The 22,538-nt window shown below is 41.8% G+C and overlaps 2 protein-coding genes across 3 annotated transcripts in view; one reads left to right on the top strand and one right to left on the bottom strand.

Moving 5' to 3' along the window:
* LOC137105527 (hexokinase-1-like) overlaps nt 1-10,485 on the top strand; it is a 19,244-nt gene extending 8,759 nt beyond the window's left edge. For both annotated transcript variants that reach the window (XM_067487870.1, XM_067487879.1), the window contains exons 3-21: nt 1,635-1,783; nt 1,883-2,002; nt 2,471-2,566; nt 2,698-2,797; nt 2,925-3,108; nt 3,223-3,378; nt 3,470-3,557; nt 3,827-3,972; nt 4,120-4,312; nt 4,412-4,523; nt 4,810-4,958; nt 6,092-6,211; nt 6,363-6,458; nt 6,579-6,678; nt 6,758-6,941; nt 7,069-7,224; nt 7,401-7,488; nt 7,996-8,141; nt 8,866-10,485. In XM_067487870.1, coding sequence (XP_067343971.1) covers nt 1,635-1,783; nt 1,883-2,002; nt 2,471-2,566; nt 2,698-2,797; nt 2,925-3,108; nt 3,223-3,378; nt 3,470-3,557; nt 3,827-3,972; nt 4,120-4,312; nt 4,412-4,523; nt 4,810-4,958; nt 6,092-6,211; nt 6,363-6,458; nt 6,579-6,678; nt 6,758-6,941; nt 7,069-7,224; nt 7,401-7,488; nt 7,996-8,141; nt 8,866-9,013 — 2,531 coding nt within the window. In that variant the 3' untranslated portion in view covers nt 9,014-10,485. The remainder of the gene's footprint in view (nt 1-1,634; nt 1,784-1,882; nt 2,003-2,470; nt 2,567-2,697; nt 2,798-2,924; nt 3,109-3,222; nt 3,379-3,469; nt 3,558-3,826; nt 3,973-4,119; nt 4,313-4,411; nt 4,524-4,809; nt 4,959-6,091; nt 6,212-6,362; nt 6,459-6,578; nt 6,679-6,757; nt 6,942-7,068; nt 7,225-7,400; nt 7,489-7,995; nt 8,142-8,865) is intronic.
* Nucleotides 10,486-10,617: 132 nt separating this feature from the next.
* tacr2 (tachykinin receptor 2) lies at nt 10,618-20,210 on the bottom strand. The gene is made up of 8 exons (XM_067487917.1): nt 19,927-20,210; nt 19,204-19,355; nt 17,912-18,207; nt 14,547-14,741; nt 14,184-14,334; nt 13,924-14,043; nt 13,759-13,835; nt 10,618-13,670 (listed from the first exon to the last, which is right to left on the bottom strand). The coding sequence occupies exons 2-8, from the start codon at nt 19,336-19,338 to the stop codon at nt 13,340-13,342; spliced, it is 1,305 nt and encodes a 434-aa protein (XP_067344018.1). The 5' UTR covers nt 19,339-19,355; nt 19,927-20,210; the 3' UTR covers nt 10,618-13,339.
* Between the last annotated feature and the right edge of the window lie 2,328 nt (nt 20,211-22,538).

A 22,538-nucleotide genomic window follows, 5' to 3' on the forward strand; every position in this document is an offset into this window, starting at 1 on the left:
ACGTTGACCTAGTCTGCAAACGACGACCCTGCTGCAGTGTGTGTGGTTCGATTAGTAGCAGAGCCACTTGAGACAGCTGTTGATGATTCTTGTTTCTGGTTAGAGAGCAGAGGTACTTGAGGAAGAAAGTGTCTGTCCAATGCAGCTGAAAGACTGACTTTATGATCTTAGACAGCTGAATATTAACGGAAGCAAGCTCACACTCTGTCTCCCTCTTTCCATTACATGCAAACACAGGTCGATACAAAGGAAATCATAACGCTGCTATAGTCTACTACACTGTGAAGGCTCTGCATCCACATGTATAGCCTTTAATTATTCGCACTAATCCTGGTGCCATTGAGAGAGAAGATGGTGAAAATTAAAGTCCAGAAAGTGCAACGATGCACAAAGTTTAACAGCATTAGCTGCTTCATGTAACTCATAACTGCTGCTATTGAGCGAGTATAATCTTTTCTGGATTGAGATCTGATTGGTGAACTGTCACTCTGCGTACTGTATGATACGGCAGGCAGTTATGAATGATTACTGATATTTTCTTACACTTGTTGTCAATAAACAGCAAGGTTCAGCAGAACGCTCATTACTTTTTGCTTTTTTTGTTTGTTTAGTTTGTTTGAGCTACTGCTGTGTTTGTCAGAGGTGGTGGTGGTGGGACTGATTCTGTTACAAAGAACAGGAAATTAACATGCATTTTATTTCACCTTATAAACAGTGGAGACGGCTAAAGTCATCCTATCTTCTTATCATGATCGGTTACAATATGATTTAGCTGCCGTACAACACGTTTTATAACCTTTTTATTATCTGTGTACGAATGTTATTTTGTTTAAAGTAACTCGTTGTCCTGGATCACCAAGGATAAAGAGAAGAAAGGAAACTTAATGAGTAATTAACCAGAAACAGATCATATCTGTTATCACTTCTTATGAAAATTCAGTGCCCCATTTGTTTCCGGCTGGCAATGAGTTATGACATGGAGCTAAACTCTGCTGAAGTTCCTCGGATCAGACCGTTATAAGACAAACACATTCCCCCAAACAACCAAATGACATTTAACACTGCACTGTAGAGTTTATTGGATTTACCAGTAATTACAGATGACAGACGCCATCAAAAGCAGTGCAGCCTACTGTCTACACACATCTGCTTGTTCTCTGTACGTGGATAAGATCAAAGTCTAGAGTGTGTTAAAACAGCGGTTTTGACACATAAGAGTCAATCCAGAAGATCATGTTTAAAATAACTGCTTACAAAGACGCTATTATCTAACAGCACCACTAGGCTCGGCTCCTTTTCCCCAGCTGTTTAATCTTCAGTGCATTCTTGTACTGGCTAACTGCTTTCTCATGTTGTGTATAGTCTGGACATTGTGAGCCATTAATTCACTGTAATCTAGTGGGAGCTGTATTTGTTTGCTAAGCTAACATTTGAGAAATGTGCTGAATATGAATGACACCCTGTTGAGTTAAAGCCCCGTCTCCTCAGCTGTGGTAGTTTTCAGTAGCTTTGTTTTTCAGTAACTATGATTGAAACTAAAACCATGTTGCATTTGCTGCTAGAAAATAATTTAAGAAAAAAGTTCAAATTCACATTTCTCTGCTTTTTCTGTCCCACGTTTCCTGAACCAACAGAGAAAGGAGACTTCATTGCACTGGATTTGGGAGGCAGTAACTTTAGGATTCTCCGTGTCAAAGTGAGCCACGAGAAGAAACAGACGGTTCAGATGGAGAGTGAAATCTATGACACGCCGGACGACATTATTCACGGCAATGGAACCAGAGTAGGTTTATACTGAAAAACACAGGTGGAATGTGCACGCACCGTGTCCTCCACAGATCCACCTGAGACCAACTCCCCCCCCTTTGCACTTCCCTTTCAGCTGTTTGACCATGTGGCAGAGTGTCTTGGTGACTTCATGGAAAAACACCAGATCAAAGACAAGAAACTTCCTGTTGGATTCACTTTCTCTTTCCCCTGCCTGCAGACCAAACTAGATGAGGTAAAGCACAACTGACTCCTATGCCTAATATAAATGGATGGATACCTACACGGGCAGCTGAGGGGGCAGAGAAGGTCAGAGACAAAGTAACTGTTCATAGTTTTTAAAAGTAAAAATAAAAAACAAACAAAACATAAACCAAATGACCAAAAAGCAGACATATAAGGAGCAATGAGAGTCTCTTTCAGCCCGGGGGTCCTGTACAAGAGGGTTGGGGGAACTTTTACATGTTTGTGTCCAAGGGCCCATCTCCTAATAATCAATAGCTGGACTGGAAAGCTCCTTTCTTGATTGCAGTGAGGTTGCAGACTTCTTTGTAACATACTATTCAAATATAGAAAGGTTACTGTCTATTATAAGGTCTCACCTGAGAAGAAGACATGATCCACAGCTAAATGTGTGCCACACTAAACATCAAATCTCTTTACTTTTCCACTTTCCCCTCAACCCTCTGTCCTTCGGCTCCAGGGGTATCTGATAACATGGACAAAGCGTTTCAAGGCCAGTGGAGTGGAAGGGATGGACGTTGTCAAACTGCTCAACAAAGCGATTAAGAAACGAGGAGTGAGTCTGTCTCATTCACGCTTAGCTCTGTAGTGTGGAGCTTGTTTGCTGTGATGTATTGTGTTGAATTCAAACTGGGATCCGGGATAACGTCTCATTTTCTCCATGTGTCTGCGTGTTAAATATTGCAGGACTATGAGGCGGACATCATGGCTGTAGTAAACGATACAGTTGGAACGATGATGACCTGCGGATTCGATGATCATCGCTGTGAAGTCGGCATCATCATTGGTACTAAAGCTGTGTATTCAAACAGCCAAGAAATAAGTCTAATTAAATGGAATCTGCCATTCACGAGATGAATCAGTAGTATGGAAATGAGGTCAAACTCCATGGATGTGTATTTCTGTGCTTTTAGGTACGGGCACCAATGCCTGCTACATGGAGGAGCTGCGCCACATTGAACAGGTGGAGGGAGACGAGGGCAGGATGTGTGTGAACACTGAGTGGGGAGCCTTCGGCGACGACGGGAGGCTGGAAGACATCAGGACAGAGTTTGACAGAGAGATAGACCGAGGCTCTCTGAACCCTGGCAAACAGCTGTATGTCAAATCAAAAGTGCTACGTCCTTGTTTGTCCCTGAGCTGCTCTGAGAGCCGTGGGGGAACTGCAGGGTAGAGACTATCCACTTCTTCTTTTTCTTCACTATGCTGTAGGTTTGAGAAGATGGTCAGTGGTATGTACATGGGCGAGCTGGTTCGTCTCATTCTGGTGAAGATGGCCCGAGAAGGCCTGCTGTTCGAAGGAAGGATCACCCCCGAGCTACTCACCAAAGGGAAGATTGAGACCAAGCACGTCTCAGCCATTGAGAAGTAAGTCGACATGCATAGATTCAATGAGCTTACTGCATCAAGCAGCCAGTCCTACACTGTCTCTGTCTTATTGTGTCTCTTTGCTCTTCAGGAGTAAGGAGGGGCTGACGAAGACCAAAGAGATTTTGATCAAACTTGGTGTGGAGCCCTCAGCTGACGACTGCATCGCTGTGCAGCATGTGGGTATTGATGCTAAAACAGAATCGTGCGAATTAGATTTTATTTTTAGGAGCTGTTCCAGCTATTAATTAAAAGCAAATGGAGCAAACAAAATAAAAGCCTGCATGTTAATGTGTGTGGTATTCAGAGCCTTTGCTTACAAGCACAAAACATCAGTTATTTTTTACCAGCGATCTGAAAGGAGTTGACCTAAAATATGAGGTGCAAGATTAACTTTTTTGCACCCCATTTGACTGATGGCTCTACTTTCCCTCTTCTGCTTGTTCAGGTTTGTACCATTGTGTCTTCCCGTTCTGCCAACCTGATAGCTGCCACACTGGCGGGCATCTTAGTGAGACTGAAGGAGAACAAAGGAGTGGCACGACTCCGAACCACAGTGGGTATTGACGGGTCTCTCTACAAGATGCACCCACAGTAAGTGAAGCTATGCTTTACAGCTTTATTCAGCATGGAGGCTCTGTCATGCATCATCATGCATCTCATTACAGTTCCCTGTTCCAGTTTGCACCATCCCTAATACAAAATGTGTTAAACTCTCTTCACTGTTCACAACTACTCCAGGTATGCTCGGCGTCTTCATAAGGCAGTCCGTCGCTTGGTCCCGGATTCAGATGTTCGATTCCTCCTGTCAGAGAGCGGCAGTGGAAAGGGGGCTGCCATGGTGACGGCGGTGGCCTACAGACTTGCTGAACGATCGCACCAAATTGCCCAAACTTTGTCTGAGTTCCGCCTGACAACTCAACAGCTGCTAGAGGTGTGAAGAAAAAGATTCTGTAATTGTGTGTGTGTGTGTGTGTGTGCATTGATCGATTTTTGTTACATCTGCTACTTAAAGTATCCATTGTTTCTTTAGGTAAAGAAGCGTATGAGGACAGAGATCCAGAATGGCCTGTCAAAAAGCACTCAGGACTCTGCTACTGTCAAAATGCTGCCCACATTTGTACAGAGCACTCCCGATGGCACAGGTGAGACACACACACACACACCACCACACACCCCTCAGGCCCAAACATTAAAACTATTTTTAGAGAGAACATGCCTGTAAACTAAGAAGGGAACCAGGGGTTATACACAGATACCAATATGCAGGGAAATTTCATCTCCAATGCAGACATGTATTTGGATCTACATAGTGACGGCTTTACTTTTGGTGCACTGAACACGGTGTGCTGTGTCTCTGACATGTCTGCGTGTTTGACATGGGGGGGACTGTTTTAATTTCTCACCTACTTTATCTTCCTGTATGTGCAGAAAATGGGGACTTCCTGGCTTTGGATTTAGGAGGAACCAACTTCAGAGTTCTGTTGGTCAAGATTCGCTCTGGGAAGAGAAGATCAGTGGAGATGCACAACAAGATCTATGCTATTCCCCTAGAAGTGATGCAGGGCACAGGAGAGGAGGTGAGCTCCACCAGGCATTGCACCCACTTAATCTGAACAAACTGAAGGGATGCAAACAGAAAGATGGGCCAAAAACTTTAAACTGCCACATTGGTGGTACCGAGAAGATTAGGATGGTCCAGCAAGTACAAATGTTCCTTCAGTGTCACAAGTAATAAAAATGCTCAAGGAGTGTACAAATAAAGTTTTAGTATATTATTGAAAGTTATCAGTCCCCTTTCATAAATAAATTAAAAGATAACGTTAACAAATTATAATTGTAGAAGTTGAATCTGCATTGAATATTATTTTCATGTAATAAAAATGTTTCTTTTACTCTTTTTGCCCTTTCAAAATAAGTGTGAGCAGAGGTGTAATTAGTGAAGACGTGTGGATGTGCAGGGGTTTTAGAAGGAATAGAGCTGTGCCATATGTCATCCACAAGATATTGTTGTTGCTTCGTTGTTATATTGCAATATTAACGTTATAGTCAGGCGATAAAGTGCATGGATGTAACACAGTAAGCAGGGTGTGGGCTGAACTTGTAAACTTGTAAATGCTTAAAGAAACAATGGAGGCAGTTAGCTGATGGTCTTGTGTGTCTGCTTTGAATCGTTGTCCTGATGTATGACCCAAGCTCAAGCAGGCTTTAGTTGTCGGACAGATGGCCTCACATTTGCTTCTAGAATTCTCTGGTATAGAGAGGAGTTCATGGTCGACTCAGTGACTGCAAGGTGCCCAGGTCCTGTGTCTGCAAAACAAGCCCAAATCATCACCCTTCCACCACTGAGCTTGAGATTAGGTATGAGGTTGTTTCTGCTGAAGTGCTGTACGGCGCTGGACATTAAGACCAAACAAGTCCACGTTGGTCTCATCTGTCCATAGGACATTGTCCCTGAAGTCTTGTGGTTTGTTCAGATGCGGTTTTGTGAACTTTCATGTTCTTTTTAGACCAAAGATGCTGTCTCCTGGAATCCCATGCAAACAAACCGTATTTGTTTAGTCTTCAAATTTCCTTTTTTTAATTTGCAGATGAATCTTTATTGTTTTTACCAAAAAACACACAGAATTAAAAGTGGCAGTACTAACTTTTTTGCACATGGCTCTCTGAATATATAGTGCAATCTTACACATTGTCTTCCATCGTCTACCAGCTGTTCGATCACATTGTGCAGTGTATCAGTGACTTCCTGGACTACATGGGCATGAAGAACACTCGTCTCCCTCTGGGCTTCACCTTCTCGTTCCCCTGCCGACAGACCAGCCTGGATGCTGTGAGTGCCGCCCTTCCTTCCTTTTCCTGATATGCTGCACTTAAACCAAAGATGTAAAATGGAAGCACAGATAAGCATGCTGTACTAGCATTTAGAGGAAAGGTCAAAGAGTGTCATCTGATATACAGAATGTATTTAATTGTTTGTGCAGGGCATCCTTGTGACATGGACAAAAGGCTTCAAGGCAACAGACTGCGAAGGAGAAGATGTGGTGGGACTGTTGAGGGAGGCCATTAAGAGGAGAGAGGTAAGATATTAGGAAAAGGATGGAGGCAAGGGATGTCTTCCTGTCGGTAGTGATTCAGTTAAACGTGGGACAATGTCCATAAAACGTAACCAATGAGATTGAATCGTGTCCTTTTTCAAGGAGTTTGACCTGGATGTAGTGGCCGTAGTCAACGACACAGTGGGAACCATGATGACCTGTGCCTATGAAGAACCCACCTGTGAGATTGGGCTCATCGCTGGTTAGTTCACCTTTTTTATTCTAATGATACCTGTTCAGTTTTTGCGGTCTCTTCCTCTAATGCATTTGTCTGTTTAAAGGCACTGGCAGTAATGCATGTTACATGGAGGAGATGAAGAACATTGAGATGATTGAAGGAGACGAGGGACAGATGTGCATCAACATGGAGTGGGGGGCTTTCGGAGACAACGGGTGCCTCGATGACATTAGGACAGATTACGACTGCTCTGTGGATGAGTTCTCCCTCAATCCAGGCAAACAAAGGTTAAAATGTGCCTCACGTACACACACAAGCAGAATCACTTGTTTCTTGTATGAATTACAGTACATCCGGTTCATGAGGATGCACACATGCATATGTATATTTATGAATGTGTTCTGTGTTTTACAGATACGAGAAAATGTGCAGTGGCATGTACCTCGGGGAAATTGTTAGAAACATCCTCATAGATTTGACGAAGAGAGGTTTCCTATTCAGAGGACAGATTTCTGAAACGCTGAAGACCAGAGGCATCTTTGAAACAAAGTTCCTCTCACAAATAGAAAGGTAAAAATACCAGCTTTCCTGTCTACACCATTGATCTTGTATCACTCACAGAGGTGAAAAGTAAGACATTTGAGTATTCGCTGTTTAATTAATTTACTTTTCGCTAAAGTTGTTTAAGCATTTTATTTCCTTTCCTTTCTGCAAATAACTCTTCTTTGTTCTGTTTCTCTCTCCAGTGATAGATTGGCTTTGCTGCAGGTGAGATCCATCCTGCAACACTTGGGGTTGGACAGCACTTGTGACGACAGTATCATAGTCAAAGAGGTAAGGTATAACAGGATATTGTACATTAAAAACAATTGTGTCCAATCAAAACATTATTACACAGGAGCCAGTTTATTAGGTACACCTAGTTAAAGCTGCCGCACTGCAGTACAACAGTCCTGTGATAAATCTTCGTGAGACTTTCAACTGTTTCCTCATATTGTGCATTCGTATTACACAGAGAGTTGTTGTTGTTATGCTTGGCCTCGGTAATACAAATTAAGTGGACAAAATAATAGAAACACCTGGTAGTAACTCAGTACAATAGAGCAACACATCTGTGAATCTGTCATTACATTTTAGCCTTAGCCAGGATGTGTTGCAGGAATGTAGGATTTGGATTTGGTGTACCTAATAAAGTGGTAGTCTATCTGTGAAAGCGTCCCATATGATATTGTTATCAAGCTCAACTTATGAAAGAGCCAGGCACTGGTTTTCTGTTTGAGCAAACAGTGGCAGGTACAGTGTCTGAACTGTTGCAGAAATGATTATGGTTTTCGTCGTTAGGTCTGTGGAGCAGTGTCGCATCGTGCAGCTCAGCTGTGTGGGGCAGGAATGGCCGCCGTGGTCGATAAGATCAGGGAGAACCGAGGACTGGACCATCTCAACATCACTGTCGGGGTGGACGGAACACTGTACAAACTACATCCACAGTGAGTTTAATTTACCACTAATCGTTTAAACAAAGTGATTCGCTCTCTGTCTGAAGATTATGAGATGGTATAGTGACCAGGCCATAGTTTCAAAAGGAGTATTTTTTTATACATGTATATTTTAGCACTTAAACAAATGGCATGTTCATCTTCTGCATGGGAAAACTGGATTAATTCTGTATTAATGTCATTCCACATGATCTTACTATGCAGAAAACATAGTGCAGATGAAGGCAGAGAAGAGCTGCACAAAGATCTGAACAAACAAGTTTCTAGGTCGCTTATTTTAAAAGTGTGCAATGACAATTTTCTGTCTTAGTCATTTTATGACAAATTTAGATGTGTGCTATAAAAAACACACCACAGATGACATCAGTGGCTTGCTACCTGCCTAAATCAAAGGGAAATCAGACTAAGCAAGGAATCTGCTTAAGTCATGCTTTACTTGGGAAACAATCAAGTAGGAAATGTGTCGCAGAAGTTGTAACACAGAGTTGCAGAACAGAAGAGAGCTTCCTGTCTCTCAGCTGCATAGAAAGCGACAAGATGATCAGGAGAAAAGCAGGACTCAGACTGCAGTGCAGTGCTCAGCTCAGACAGGAGGGGTGTTACAATGTGACAGAACACTTTGTCAGGATAGTCACCAGCTCACATGGGTTTTGTTTTAATGCTGTGCATCATTTTTGCATTACTTTAACACCTGGAATCTCATTTCCTCATCTAGTTTCTCTGGAATTATGCACCAGACGGTTAAAGAACTGGCTCCTCAGTGTGATGTCAACTTCCTGCTGTCAGAGGACGGCAGCGGGAAAGGAGCTGCACTCATCACAGCCGTGGGCTGCCGGCTGAGACAAGAGCTGAACAATAAATAGAAAATATATTTCTCTTCTGTGTGGCTCTCCTCTCCCCACTTCTCTGCATTCCCTCTCTACTCTCCAGTCTTAACTCTCCCATTGTTTCCATTTCTTCCCAAATCAAACCAGTCTAGTCAGCATGTCACGCTCCAGTAGCTGCTTCAACCCGCCTACGTGACAGAGAGGAGATGGCAGAGAGTTATGGACTGTGTTGTAGTTAGATTATGTTAGATTAACTACTGTACCAACATTCAGACTCCTAAGGTTCTTGCATTTTTTAGATTTCTTGGGCTAAGCTCGTAGAGATAAAACATGCACGTTAAACTGCTGTGAATATGTGCAGGGCTTTGTCGTGATCCTGTGTCACCATCTGGAGGATTCCTCCGACAACTGCAGTTTGTTGCAGGGTCATTTAAAAAAAAAAAAAAAAAAAAACACTGCAGAAAATGAAAACATTGGTCATCAAAAAAACAGTTTTGGACCAGAGTCACTAAGTGTAACTGCTTACTCACTGTCTGTACAAAACCACATAGTGTATAAAATGGATATGAGCTCAATATACATGTGTAATAAGACAAAAGGGAATATTTTTGCTTTAATGTTTTTAAGACCTTACCCAGATATAATACAATATGTTCTTTTTACATTGTTACTATTTATTTTATTTTTATATTGAGGGATGGTAAAAATGTTGCTTTTGCAATAACGACTCCCTCGCATTTGGTTCCTGTACGAGAGGACAGTGGCGTGATAGAAGATGGACGTCTACCATGATTTCATCTGTAGGGAAAGCTGTGTTATGTGTTGGCTGAATGTTCACGTGGCAGTTTTTGTAAAGTACGCCGCTGTAAAAATATGTCCAACAATCACTTGTATTTTACAGTGTAAATCCTGTTTGGTAGTGTCTTGTTGTCTTCACGTGCGCTGTCCTCCCCCGCCGTCACAGCTAGAGCCATAAAACAAGAATGTGGTGCTGACATACAGTTAGGTGCTAGATGAACAACGGCCAAACTGTGTATACAAAGACTCGGGTAGCCGAAACTATAAACGTTGTTTAAACATTTTGACAGGGAGCCTCCTCCCCAGACTTCATCCTCCTCAAAGCTCAGGAGGCTGTTTCAGTGAACTCATGTATGGCTCATTCAACTAGCACAGTGACAATTCTATATTTATGTCTGTCTTTATTGAAAGCAAATAAAGCAACTAAATGTATCCTAGGCTATAGGAAGACAGAGGAAAAGGTTGTATCCCAACACTAGGTGGTATTGTGTCGAGTATCTGTGGAGAACGGGGTACTATAATTTCAAAATGAGCACAATTCCAAACTGCCAGGATAGTGATGAGCAGCCAGCTTCTCTGCCTTCCCAAGTCAATTTAAAGCCATCGCCATCACACAGAACAACACGGACATCTTAATGTCTTCAGCTTACAAACCATGACTATCTGTTCATCACTGTCAATCCGTTCATAAATAAATGAAGCTGTGTCAATCCAATGGAGTCATTCTTTACACCAGAGATTAGTGTGATTGTGTTTTGAACAACATAGGACTCCATGTCTGTTTGCATGAGCAAAAATGTGACACCTGTCAACTCCACCAGATCTGCCACCACTTTGTAGGTGGATGAGAAGCAACATTTCAAATTCAAAACTTCAGTGTGGTTGTTTCCTGACTCATAATAACAACTTTATTACCAATGTCACAGTCATTTAACATAAAGTTAATTTTAGCTTAGGCCATGAGGTACTTAACCGGATTTACAAAGACAACAATTACAGGTATTTCCTATCATCACGGTGTACAGTCAGCTTCGCACATGTTGAAACGTGGACGGGTTGGGTGGCATTTGAAACGCTGACAAAATGTGAGTGAAGTCAAGACAATTAGCTTCCGGGGGTTTGACAGAAGTGTGGAGTCAACAATTCAGGAATTACAGCCATTTTAACACACACACATTTTTGGTGGCTCAAATAATGGAACAAATAGCTTAAAAGCAGTTGCATGGCAAGGTGGGGCCTGTTTCCGTGTTACAAGCTTTATTGTCATTAAGTACATATATACATCTACACATACATGTTACAATGAAATTTGCCCTCTGCATTTAACACATCCCCCTGCAGGGGAGCAGTGGGCAGCTAGCACTGATTGTCTTGCTCAAGGACACAGCTGGTGCATGGGCTGGGATTTGAACTGGGAGACTTCTGCATCCCAGCCTGATGCACACTGATAAAAAGGCCTGGAGGTGGTTCTGAGTGTTGCTTTTGCATTTGGTTGCTGTTCACTGAAACTCTGAACATGAGGCCCAGAGAGGTGTCTATGCAAGTAAAGGAGGCTATTGTAAGGCTGAAAAACAAAAGAAATCCACCAGAGAGATAGCAAAAGCATTGGGCGTGGCCAACACAACTGTTAGGGACACTCTTAAGAAGAAGGAATTATCTGTGTAATCACATCATCTGTCCAATTCAAGAAGACGGTTGAGGAGGTGGGCGTGTCATTGTCAGAGGCTACAGTCAAGAGCCGGCCAAAGGAATAAAATGAGTGTGTGTGGTGGAACAGGGTCACTGGTTTTTACCATTATGACCGGACTGCTGATAAAAGTAGCAGTAAGAAGTGTTCAGAACCATATTCTCTGCTGGGACTCAGACAAATTCTGCAAAAGGGTTTCTAAAGGCAAATAAACTGGATATTCCTCACAGGCCAAGTTAATCTCCACCCGACTGCAGCCCAACAAAGCATCGTTTCACTGACTGAAGACATGACTGAAGGCAGAAAGACCCACAGACGAGCAGCAGCCAAAGGCAGCTGCAGCAAAGAGCCTGACAAAAAGCCTCGGCGGCGTCCACGGCTTCCACACATTGAAAGTCTGGACGTCACTCAGATCTTCAGTGTTTCATTTTAAATGCAACGTGGGGGTGTAAAGAGGCCAAATGCCAAGAAATGAATTGGTCCAAAACTTCTAAAGCTGACTGTATATCTTAAAAAGTCAAAAGATTTTTTACACCTTTAACGCCGACAGGCAACAATTTTCAAAGATAGCGAACTGACTGTAAATGTGAAAGCACACATGACATTGATATTTACATTTTCACTTCAGATAACTCACTTTTAATCTGAACTCAACTGTACAGTAGGACCATAACAAGGATGCCAGGGAAATTTTGTTAGGTGACAGATGTTTCCAAGACATCCTTCTGTAGAGCCGCAGATACATGCAAACCATTTAATTAGTGTTAGAGCGATTCAGTGAAGCCTGTGACAATTTAAAGGACGGGTTCACATTCTTTCAAGTGTGTTATTATGAACACTGAAAGAGGTTAAAGGTCACATGGGCACCTGACTGTTGCTTTAAGACGGACTTCACAGAAATGAGAACATGTCTGTTAATGTACTGCTGATGTATTTGTGGTGATTCTGTCATATTGTATTTTGTTTCTTGTGGTCAGGACCTAGGTCCTAGATAGTTTACAGTAAATTGGTCCTGATGCCTCACGTAAAGAGACACAGTTCTGTCAGTCCCTACTGTTTGTAGCACGTTGTAGCTACAGCACCCACATAGCAATAATATATTTCAAACAGCACCTTAAACATGTGCACCACATTGGAATTTTGTCTTCTTCCAAATCATCTTGGGTGAAATTCTTGTGTTGTGTGACTGTGGTTGAAGTTATTTCAGCTCACGTCAAAGTGGTGAAAATGGTTTTAACTGTTGTTAAAAATGTTTCAGTAAAGTGCAGATCATTTTAATCATCACTTTGTGCTTGTTGATTGATGAAGAAAATTTATTAAATATACAATTGTCCATTTACGAATGAAGTCCAGCCTCCAGGGCAGTGAAAATTCTACTAAACCACAATATTAAGACTTGGTGCTGATGCCAGTGGACTGTTCATCCTGTCTATGCACAAGAAAACCGGTAACCACGGATCAAATTTAACTTATGCTACACTAGATTGTTACCATTTGCATGTTTTTCCTCCAGAAGAAGGGACACAGAAATGAAATCAAGGATCAAGCTATATGGATTAAAGTGAAATTAAATCACTAAAATAATCAAAACAAGTAAATGTTCTGTGATTATCTCTTCAGATTTTCCCTTCGGCAATTAACGCAAAATATCCATCTTTTTAAACCAACTGGATTTGTAGCCATCTGCAACTAATATCAACAATGGACCCAGTCCAAGATCCGGTAAAGATCCAAGATCTTTTCTTCAGGATTTTCCAAATGAATGAATGTCTCCTATAACGTCTGGCAAACTCTTCTCTATTTTAGCTGCAGTCTTCACTTTATTTGTCGGTCTTCATGTCAAGAAAGTTGTCATCCTGATTTGTCTCACCTGTCGTTCAGTTGTTGTTCACAAGTTTGGCTGCTGTTGCCTGTGTATCGTTTGGCCACTTCACTACATGTGCGCTGCGCACGCTGTATGTTTTTGAGGACGAGTGACTTTTAAGCTTCACGCAGGCATCGCTCTTTGTGTTCAGCTCATTGGTGACAGCCAAGCTTGTGTCAAAGGAGTTTGTTTTTATTGAGGTGCGAGTGTGTGAGCTGCTACGGCGATGGCTGCGCGTCATAGTGACTCTGAAAGTGTGCGTGTGCTGCAGTTCCATCCTGTCCTCCTCTGACACTTTGATGAAGGGACACCAAGCAAACGCGTGACGGAAACCAGCACGAAACCTACAGACGGGAAGAGGAATTGGTTTTCAATTACACGTAAAAAAACACCGCAACTTCAGGGACTTCGCTGTGTGGACATGTCTTTTACCTTTGGTTTAGACAACAGTAAATTATAGGATTGTACATGGTGGAACTCATCGCCAACCAGAATATGGCCAGATACACCTGAGAAAGAAAAAAAAAAAAGATGACACCCAAAGAATCAATAAATTGAATAAATAAATTTATATCAGGAAGAAAGAGAGACGCTAACCTGTTGAATGTACTGCTGTTTATAAATGTCTCTGTTAAATGATCCCAGTATGAAGTAGATGTGGTAGGGCAGCCAGCAGAGGGCAAAGGTCACCACCACCACAACCATCATCTTCACCACCTGTGGGAGAGCGGTAAGGAACATTAGCTGACTCTGCTGCATCTTTAATTCCAGAACTAACTGAATCATTTAGTTCAGTTTATCCCCAGCTTATCTGTGCATTTTTACATCAATAAATGAGAAAATTAGAAATTTGTGACCTTTCGTTTGGCTGTGATCTGGCTGTGGTAATGATCTGAAGCCTCCCCAGGGATGTGACCCCCCCACAATGACCGGCCGACCAAACTGTAGGTCACCAGCATCACCAGCAGAGGGAGCAGGTAGATCAGTAATATAAGTGCATACTGGTAACTACAGAGGGTGAAGGAGAGAGAGAGAGAAGGCTGATTAATCATGTGATGCGGTGAAAATTAAAAACACAATATTCCAACTAAGGAATCACTACTAGTGCAAATCCTTATGTTTCATCTTATAAATGCTTTGTCTGTGTCTATATGTTTATTACCAAATCTAAATATGTATGTCATGTTGTGTGCATCTCTGTAATCTTACCATCTTCTTACCTTAGTTGATGTTTTCCTCCATAATCGTCGGGCCAGTCGACCATGCACACGGTTCTGGGGAAGTAAAACCTCGTCACGCTGTAGTAGCACTGAGGGAAAGCCAACAGGATCGCTACAATCCAAATCAGAGCAATCAAAACTTTTGTGGAGGTGGAGGAGAGACGAGGCTTCAGAGGGTGGATGATGGCCATGTACCTGGAGGAAAGAAAAGGTTTGTCTGTTTATAGTTTGGTTTACAGGTAGAAGAAAGAAAAAGGTTTGTCTGTTTATAGTTTGGTTTACAGGTAGACAGCCAGATGTTTAATGCGGCAGATGGTTAAAAGTCAGTTTCTCCTCTATAATAAAAGCCTCCACTCTGTTTCAATTTACCTCTGTACACTTGAGGTGATTAAAAAATTGTCCTTTGAACACTCACACGTAAGTCAATAATGTTTCCTGTTACACACATTGTTCTCAACCTAAAAAAGCTTTATAGTCTAAATATCCAGTTATTCAAAGTAATAATAAAGTTAAATAAAGGCTCTTTCTCATTCCAATTGATTATTTCTTGAGCACTGGCCTCTGAGCGAAATGTTAATAAAATGACTGCATTGATTCTGTTGACTTGACATCAGGAGAAGTATACAACATTGAAAACCCTGCTGATTAAGACCAGCTCTGTCGCATAATTCTCCGGAACGTAACTTGACAGAAACGTAATTCATTGCAAAGACAGCGCGTATAGTAATTACTGTTAAACACAAAATCCAATTTATATTCTTATGAATCAAAATGATATTATGGATTCAGTCCTTTACATGAATTAACCGAATTAAACGAGGTAACAACCATTCTGGCTAATATCCAATCTGAATGTAAATTACAGATTTTAGATGTATGTATGTATTTTAGATCGGGGTTAAAAGCTATTTGCAGATGTGCAAGTAAAAGAACCTTTATGCACAACAGGATAAAGTAATGTAAACTGAGAAGTTTTAGCCCATTAACATATCAACAATGGAATAATACTAATAAATGTGAAATACTGATAAAAATGAAGAATAATCAAGGTGGCCATGGCAACCCGTCATAAATCTTAATCTGTGTACTTAGGTTTATTTCCTAACACAGTATGGTTGGTCAAATGATTCAACTATCATCATTAATCATCCATCTGAATTATTCACAGCTGACCACATGAATGCATTTTAATCGTTAATTAGTTTTAAGGATAATAGTACGACGTGATGATGCATCAAATGATGTGCTTTACAGACACAAATTTAAAAGCATTCTGCTGTTGTTGTTGGAACTAGTGTTAACATTGTGTCCTCAAATGAAATTAAAAAATAAATTATACAGTGACTACAAACAATGTGTCACTTTGCTCTCTGTGAACTCAAAAACACGAGCTGACATAACCAACTATAAATGAATCAAGCTCAAAAACTGCCCCTGTCTGGGCTTTCATTTGCTTCTCAGTTCTCATTTTTATTCTCAGTCCCAGTCGCCTCCCTCTTTAGTAAACCTGCTTTAACTGGCACAAGACACATGTCACATCCAAACAGCTTCAAAAAGGAAACAGCATTTCAGGTTGTTGCTGCGATGTGGAATTAGCCACAAATCATAAACCTTGTGCCAGTTTATGAATGAACCTTATGTCTAAAACACACGAGTGTCCAGTGTTTGACTTCCTCTCTCTGTCCATACTTTCTCCTCCCTGTCCTCTATTTTCACTCAGGCTCTGTACTGGACCACTATGCTGTCCTGGGACCTCTCTCTTTCCCCTGACTGTTGTTTTTGCTTTGTTCTCCTTGAGTCTTGCCCTTTTCACGAATCTGTCTCCTGTGTGTTTGTTTTGTGGTGTGTTTAAGTTTTGCCTGTTGTTAGCTTGTGAAGCGTGTTCTTGTCTCGTACTCACGGTCCCACTGTATCTGGTGGTGGTACCTGGAAGTGGCTTGACATCTTCTACTGGACATTCACAACATGCTTTATTTTGTACACACATCTCTCTGTCCCCCCTCTGTTGCTTTTTTTGTCCTATTTTTATGTAGTTGTACTTCATCTGATTCAAGGGTCTAGAGACTGCGGGTGTCAAAGACAAATTTGTAATCTGTGATAATGAGCTTTATCTGTCAGATGTGATTTGATTTGTTTAATGTGTAACCGATCGTTTCCCGCTTGCAGCCACAGCTGACGACCCAAAAGAAAAGCCTCCGAATAAATTCACTGATGATTCCAGAAACTGGAAAGCAATGAGAGAGACATTATTGAGTTGTAAAACAGGTTTTACACCTGGTCTGATCCATTCATTTGGCTCATGTATCACCACATGCATCACGAGCAACACAGCTGTGCATCAAACTGTCAAACATGAACATAAAGTTCCTATTGTGTTTTCAATCTTTTTTATAGAGCCTCTATATTTCAGTGCACTGTAATTTACTTGTGTGCTTAATACATTGAAAACTTACTATATATTATGGTTTTGGCCCAGTTTAATGCTAAGAGCAGACGGACTGTTAATCCTCCATTTTTACACCTAAAGTAAAATTCATTAAGAAAGAGGCATAAATATGTTACAGATAGCTCAGTGGTTCATGTAATGCTGCATTAAAGATACAGTGTGTGAGTTTTTCTAAACTTTTTATGACTCGCCACCAGCAATAACCGAGGCCTCAGGGTTATGTTTTTGGGTTGTTTGTCCATTCGTCCCATTGTTATGAACAATTAATTCTCAGGACCACCACAGGACCATAAACTGATTGGATATGGTATTCAAAGGCCAAAATTCAAGGAAACTATGACCTCGTGTCTGTCCCCTTTCTGATCTCAGGAACATCTGGAGGGAATTTCACCACATCTGGCAAAATATGAGTCAGACATACATGTTATCAGCAACTACAAATATGCTCCCAAACTTTTCATAATCTGTTGAGACTCCCATGACACAGACTGATTGAAGAGCACCGTCATGAGCAACAGTCACCCATGAAACCAGTCCCAGAACTTCTGTTATTCTGCTTGATTTGTTAGTTTTGAAGCAGTTCTTGTATCTTCATGACAAACATGAGCAGAGCATGCCCAAACACAGCAGAGCGGTGCAGGGAGAGGTAGAGGGACGACCAGCTGGAGAACGGATTTTTGAATTTTGAGTGTAGCACTGTGGATTTAACTGTTTCAATGTGTCTTAATTAATGCAACTACCAAATGATATTTCCCAGGATCAGCGACTCCAATTAGTCTCGAATCTAAAAGAAAACCTTTTCTCAGGTGCCTACTTCTTCATATTACATAAAAACATTTTTGCAGAGAACATCATCATTATTTCCGCATGAAAAAGATTTATTATTGTCTTAATTCAGATTGTAAGAAAAGTTTCTTACCGGTCCACTGCAATGGCAGCCATGGAGTATATTGATGAAAACATGGCAGTGATGGGGAAGAAGTTCTGGAATCGGCAGTATCCCAGGCCAAAGTACCAGTCGTTGTGAAGCGCATAGACAAAGTTAAAAAGCGTGTTGAAGGTCGCCATGGAAACATCAGAGAACGCCAGGTTGACGATGAAGTAGTTGGTTACAGTCCGCATGCGTCTGTGAGCGAGGATGATCCAGATCACTGTGACGTTTCCAGTAATGGACACCAGGATGATGAAGGAGTAGGCTATAGCCCACAGAGCCACCTGAGAGAGGAGAGGAGAGAGGAGGTGAGGAGGAGAAGAGAGAGGAGGAGAGGAGGGGAGGAGAGAGGAGGAGAGGAGGAGAGGAGGAGAGGAGAGAAGAAGGGAGGAGAGAGGAGGAGAGGAGGAGAGGAGGAGAAGAGAGGAGGAGAGGGGAGAGGAGGAGAGGAGAGAAGGAGGAGAAGAGAGAGGATGCGAAGAGAGGAGGAGAGGAGGACAGGAGGAGAGGAGAGAGGAAGGGAGGAGAGAGGAGGAGAGGAGAGGAGGAGAAGAGAGGAGGAGAGGGGAGAGGAGAGGAGGAGGAGAGGAGAGAAGGAGAGGAGGAGAGAGGAGGAGAGGAGATGAGGAGAGGAGGAGAGGAGGAGAGGAGAGAGGAGGGGAGGAGAGAGGAGGAGAGGAGGAGAGGAGGGATGAATGGAGTCACTTCAAAGGGATGTTCAAACTGTCTAAACAATCAATAGCCTACAGCAAACACCAAATAGTAAAATTTATAATCTTCTCCCCAAAAAGAAAACATAACTTGTGATTTTGAAATCACTCTTTTTGTCTTATGAAAATAATTTGAAGAGTAGACACTGACCACTGAAACAGTGTGAAAGTGATTTATTTGAAACAAGCTTTAGATTGTCTCTATGATCCTAAATCTGACAAACAACTAGTCTGAGAGAAGTTTTTAATCCCACTCTCCTGTTCCTCCAACACAGCAGAGTCTATTTCCATCGCTCGTGATGTTGCGCAAATTCGATCTAAATCTATTTAGTCATTTCATGAAGTATTAGGTGCACCAAATCAAATATATGATATTGATCATAAGTAATCCTCGAAAAAAGACAGTTGGACCAACGTCGCATTACACGATGTCATCAAAAACTGAGCGTGGCCACCGACAGTGCATGGAGGACTTTTTTTCTGTAGGACTGTAGACTGCATACAATCTGCCAAGGAACTGGCTCTGACTACGACCAATTTCATTTCAGATCTCGCTGTTTTTAAGCCCACCTGCCAGTCGGGCTGCTGGAACTGGTTCTCAGCTGTCCCGTTTCCATCATCCAGCCAGTCGGTGGTCGGTGATGACGGCAATGAAGTGGCCTCCACGGCTCGTTCCATGTGTTGAATGAGACTTTCGGCGTCCATATTCTGTCCCTGTTCACCTGATGACAGAAACTTCATGGTTGTTGTGTGAATTATGCGTGATGAGGCACAGCGAGAAGTAGATTCTCACAATCTTATAAATTGATTCAAATGTTATTTTTTATGTATTTACAATAGGTTTAATAACATTTGTCTAATTGCATCTGTAGAAAACACATTTAGCCATCGTGCTACTAGTGAAAGATGTGGAATTGGCTTAAATCAGCTTTTATTCTAAATTTGTGAACCGTGATTTCAGCTCATCATATCGCATATGAAATGAGTTTCAGCTCGAGTTATTAACCCTACGTTGTATCGCTGCTCTGGCACGTTTCCCAGAAGTAATCTTGCCCTTGTGCGTCCCCTAATGTCACGTGCAATTAGTTACAGTCCACATTTAATAAAAAGATACTTCTATAGTTAAAATGCATATACATGCCAACATGCGTAAAGTCCGGACATTTGAGAACCCACACGCAATAATGTGTCACCAATAAGCGCAACGGTGGTGCGTTGCACGGCACCAGGGGAAGAGATTTTCAACAAAATGAACCAAACAATCTGTCAGATGATTACTTTCATCACGCTTACCTTTCTATTTACGCCAGTGAGTTGTCAGTTTTCATAGCAGTTTGTCCAATCCATCGCTCGTGATGTTGCGCAAATTCGACTCCTAATGCGTAATGGACATCCAGATCCATCAATTACGTCCTCTTTCTTTCTCTTTTCCTTTGTCACTTTCTCCCTCAACCACACTGTGCGTGTCTCCCTCTCCAGGAATGTGTTAACTACCTGACCACTGCAGGAGCTGCTCGGAGTGACGGAGACGCGTCAGTCAGGCAGGCAATGGTGGGGCTGCGGGAAGAAACACGAAGATATGAGTAGGGGAGAGGTTAGACAAAACTCTGGTCCTCGCCGGGGTTTTCTGGGTGTGTGAAATTAAAATAAATAAATATATACATACAAATTCAAAAGTTGATAATCGAAAACAACTGAGACGTGGAGACGATGGAGACTAAAATGGTGAAATAATGGGAAAAGCTGGCAGCTTGGATGGAGAAGGAGAAAGTTACACAAAGACTAGAAGTACATGCCCAGTGTCTGCTGCTGCCGGTGATCTCTGCAGCTCTTAAATCACAGCTCCCCTAAAATCTGAAGCAATCTTCTGGTAATTTCCTGTAAGACTGTCCTTAAACTACTTATTGTCTGTCATCTTCTCTCTTCGTGCAGCACGCAGAAGGCAGCCAGAGATGAGTGATTTGCAACATTTGCAGGGTTGGAATTTTGGGGTCTCTTGGTAGTTTTAGAACCAAATATGTATATTTCATTTATATGTGGATGTAGCCGCACAATAACCTTACAAATTCCAGGAAAACATTCTCATTTTTTTCCACACCAGCTTGTGTCTGCAATCGAGGTTGCAATCACTTGGGATCGACTGAGGCGTGAGTGGCTGTCGCTGCTTCTAAGGAGACTGTGCTCCTGCGGGGGCTTTTATGTTTGGTCTGATGTGCTTGAAGAGATCAAACTTTATTGCAGTCTTTATTGCAATCATCTTTGGTGAGGAGCCTCTCGATTCTGTGCAGCCTATTACAGTACATGATCCAGTTCCTATAAGACCTCTGTTTCTCCACATGGTTGGCTTTTGTTAAATGCGATGATGTGGATCTTTTCAAGGTCGTGTTTGATGCTACCGCCTAGGTGTACACAATCAGTACAATATCAAAGCTGATCACACCTTCCTTTAAGAAGCTGTGCTCCTTGAACAAGCAACGAGCTGCTCCACTGAGTGATATTTGTGATACCTAAGTTCATTGGAAGGTTTGGTGGAGGTTAAGAATTTATCAGGGGTAGATTATAAAAGCTGAAATATAAAGTGCTGATCGGTGTTTGCAGAATTGGTAGTCACACATTTTGGAGAAGATGTGGCACCACAAATGTGATAAACTGCTTAATTTGCCCCCAGAGGTCAGATGTGCTGCTAGATTTGCAAACATGAGGATGTGGTGTGTAATGTAAGTACTTGTGTCCTTGTGCCGCGTGGTTGTGTGTAAATGGAGATGTACAGTATAAATATCTTCTGTACATTTTATGCTTCTCACTAACCATAAGCTGGTACTAAGGACACTCTTCATTTTGCAAACTGTACAATGTTCACATTACTGATAAATGCTCACAGGAGCAGTAACTCTTTGTGTTTGTGCTGTATTTGTTTGGTTCCTGTGTGTGATGACTTCTATGGCTCTTTCCTTCTCTTTTTTTGTACTTTCTGCTGCTTTAATTATCACCAATCACGTTGTTGTCTCTCCTCCTGCCTGTTCTTTGTCTTCCTCTCTCGTATGTTTTTGGGTTTGTTTGTTTTTTCCACACAGAAAATAAAACAGACAGTCGTCTGACTCACACTGTTGTGTGTGCACTTTGTGCGCGGCATTCGTGTACTTCCATGTGCTCACAAATCCATTCTGGACAGCAGGGCTTAGAGAGGGGCATGTTGGAGAGCACATACAGGCCAATAACACATTTCTATCAAGCAGGTGTAAATGTACTAACAGCTTTTTTCAGAATTGATAAAACACACTCCCCGAAATCTTTGTTGCTTTACTCAAAACACTAAACACAAAAACTACAGTAAACTTTAATCTACATTCACAACCCTTTGACTTGTCTCACCAAAAACAACCTTAAATGAACATAAACTTAAATGAATGTTTTCTTTGCTTAAAACTGATCGCTGTTCTCAGACGACTGTAATCCTGTCTCCTTTTTGGAGTACATGAAGCACTGCACTGAGACATCCTTCTGTGTACTTTTACTGTAACTTTCCGGTGCAGCTTTCCGAACGTCCAAGTCGTGGAGGACAAAGAGAACGATACCAAAAGATCATCTTTGATTGTTGTTGACCGCTCATTTTCAGGCCGTCCTCATCATACTCCTCTTCCTCCTCTTCCTTTCCCTGAGATGTGCTCCTCTTCCTCCTCTGTTGTTTCCCTCCATTACTGAAGTCACAATTCAACTCAAACATGCCACTTGCACTCGAACTGGTTTTTTATCCTGTTCAACCTCAATCACTGACTACACATAAGTGTGTACAGTTTTTATATGAAATGGTTTCTGCATTTCCTGAAATCTCCCCCACACATAAAAATGCACTGTGCTCTTAGCATAACATACTCATATATTTATCATACCTATAAAAAAACTAT

The sequence above is a fragment of the Channa argus genome, chromosome 2 (assembly GCF_033026475.1).
Source record: "Channa argus isolate prfri chromosome 2, Channa argus male v1.0, whole genome shotgun sequence".
Classification (NCBI taxonomy): domain Eukaryota; kingdom Metazoa; phylum Chordata; class Actinopteri; order Anabantiformes; family Channidae; genus Channa; species Channa argus.

Bases quoted from the DNA above. Each gene is read 5' to 3' on its own strand.
- tacr2 (XM_067487917.1), bottom strand. From the start codon at position 19,338: ATGGACGCCGAAAGTCTCATTCAACACATGGAACGAGCCGTGGAGGCC. The intron at 18,208-19,203 runs GTGGGCTTAAAA...CTCCTCTCTCAG, and splicing joins TCCAGCAGCCCGACTGGCAG to GTGGCTCTGTGGGCTATAGC. The intron at 14,044-14,183 runs GTCACAAATTTC...GCTCTCCCACAG, and splicing joins AGATCACAGCCAAACGAAAG to GTGGTGAAGATGATGGTTGT.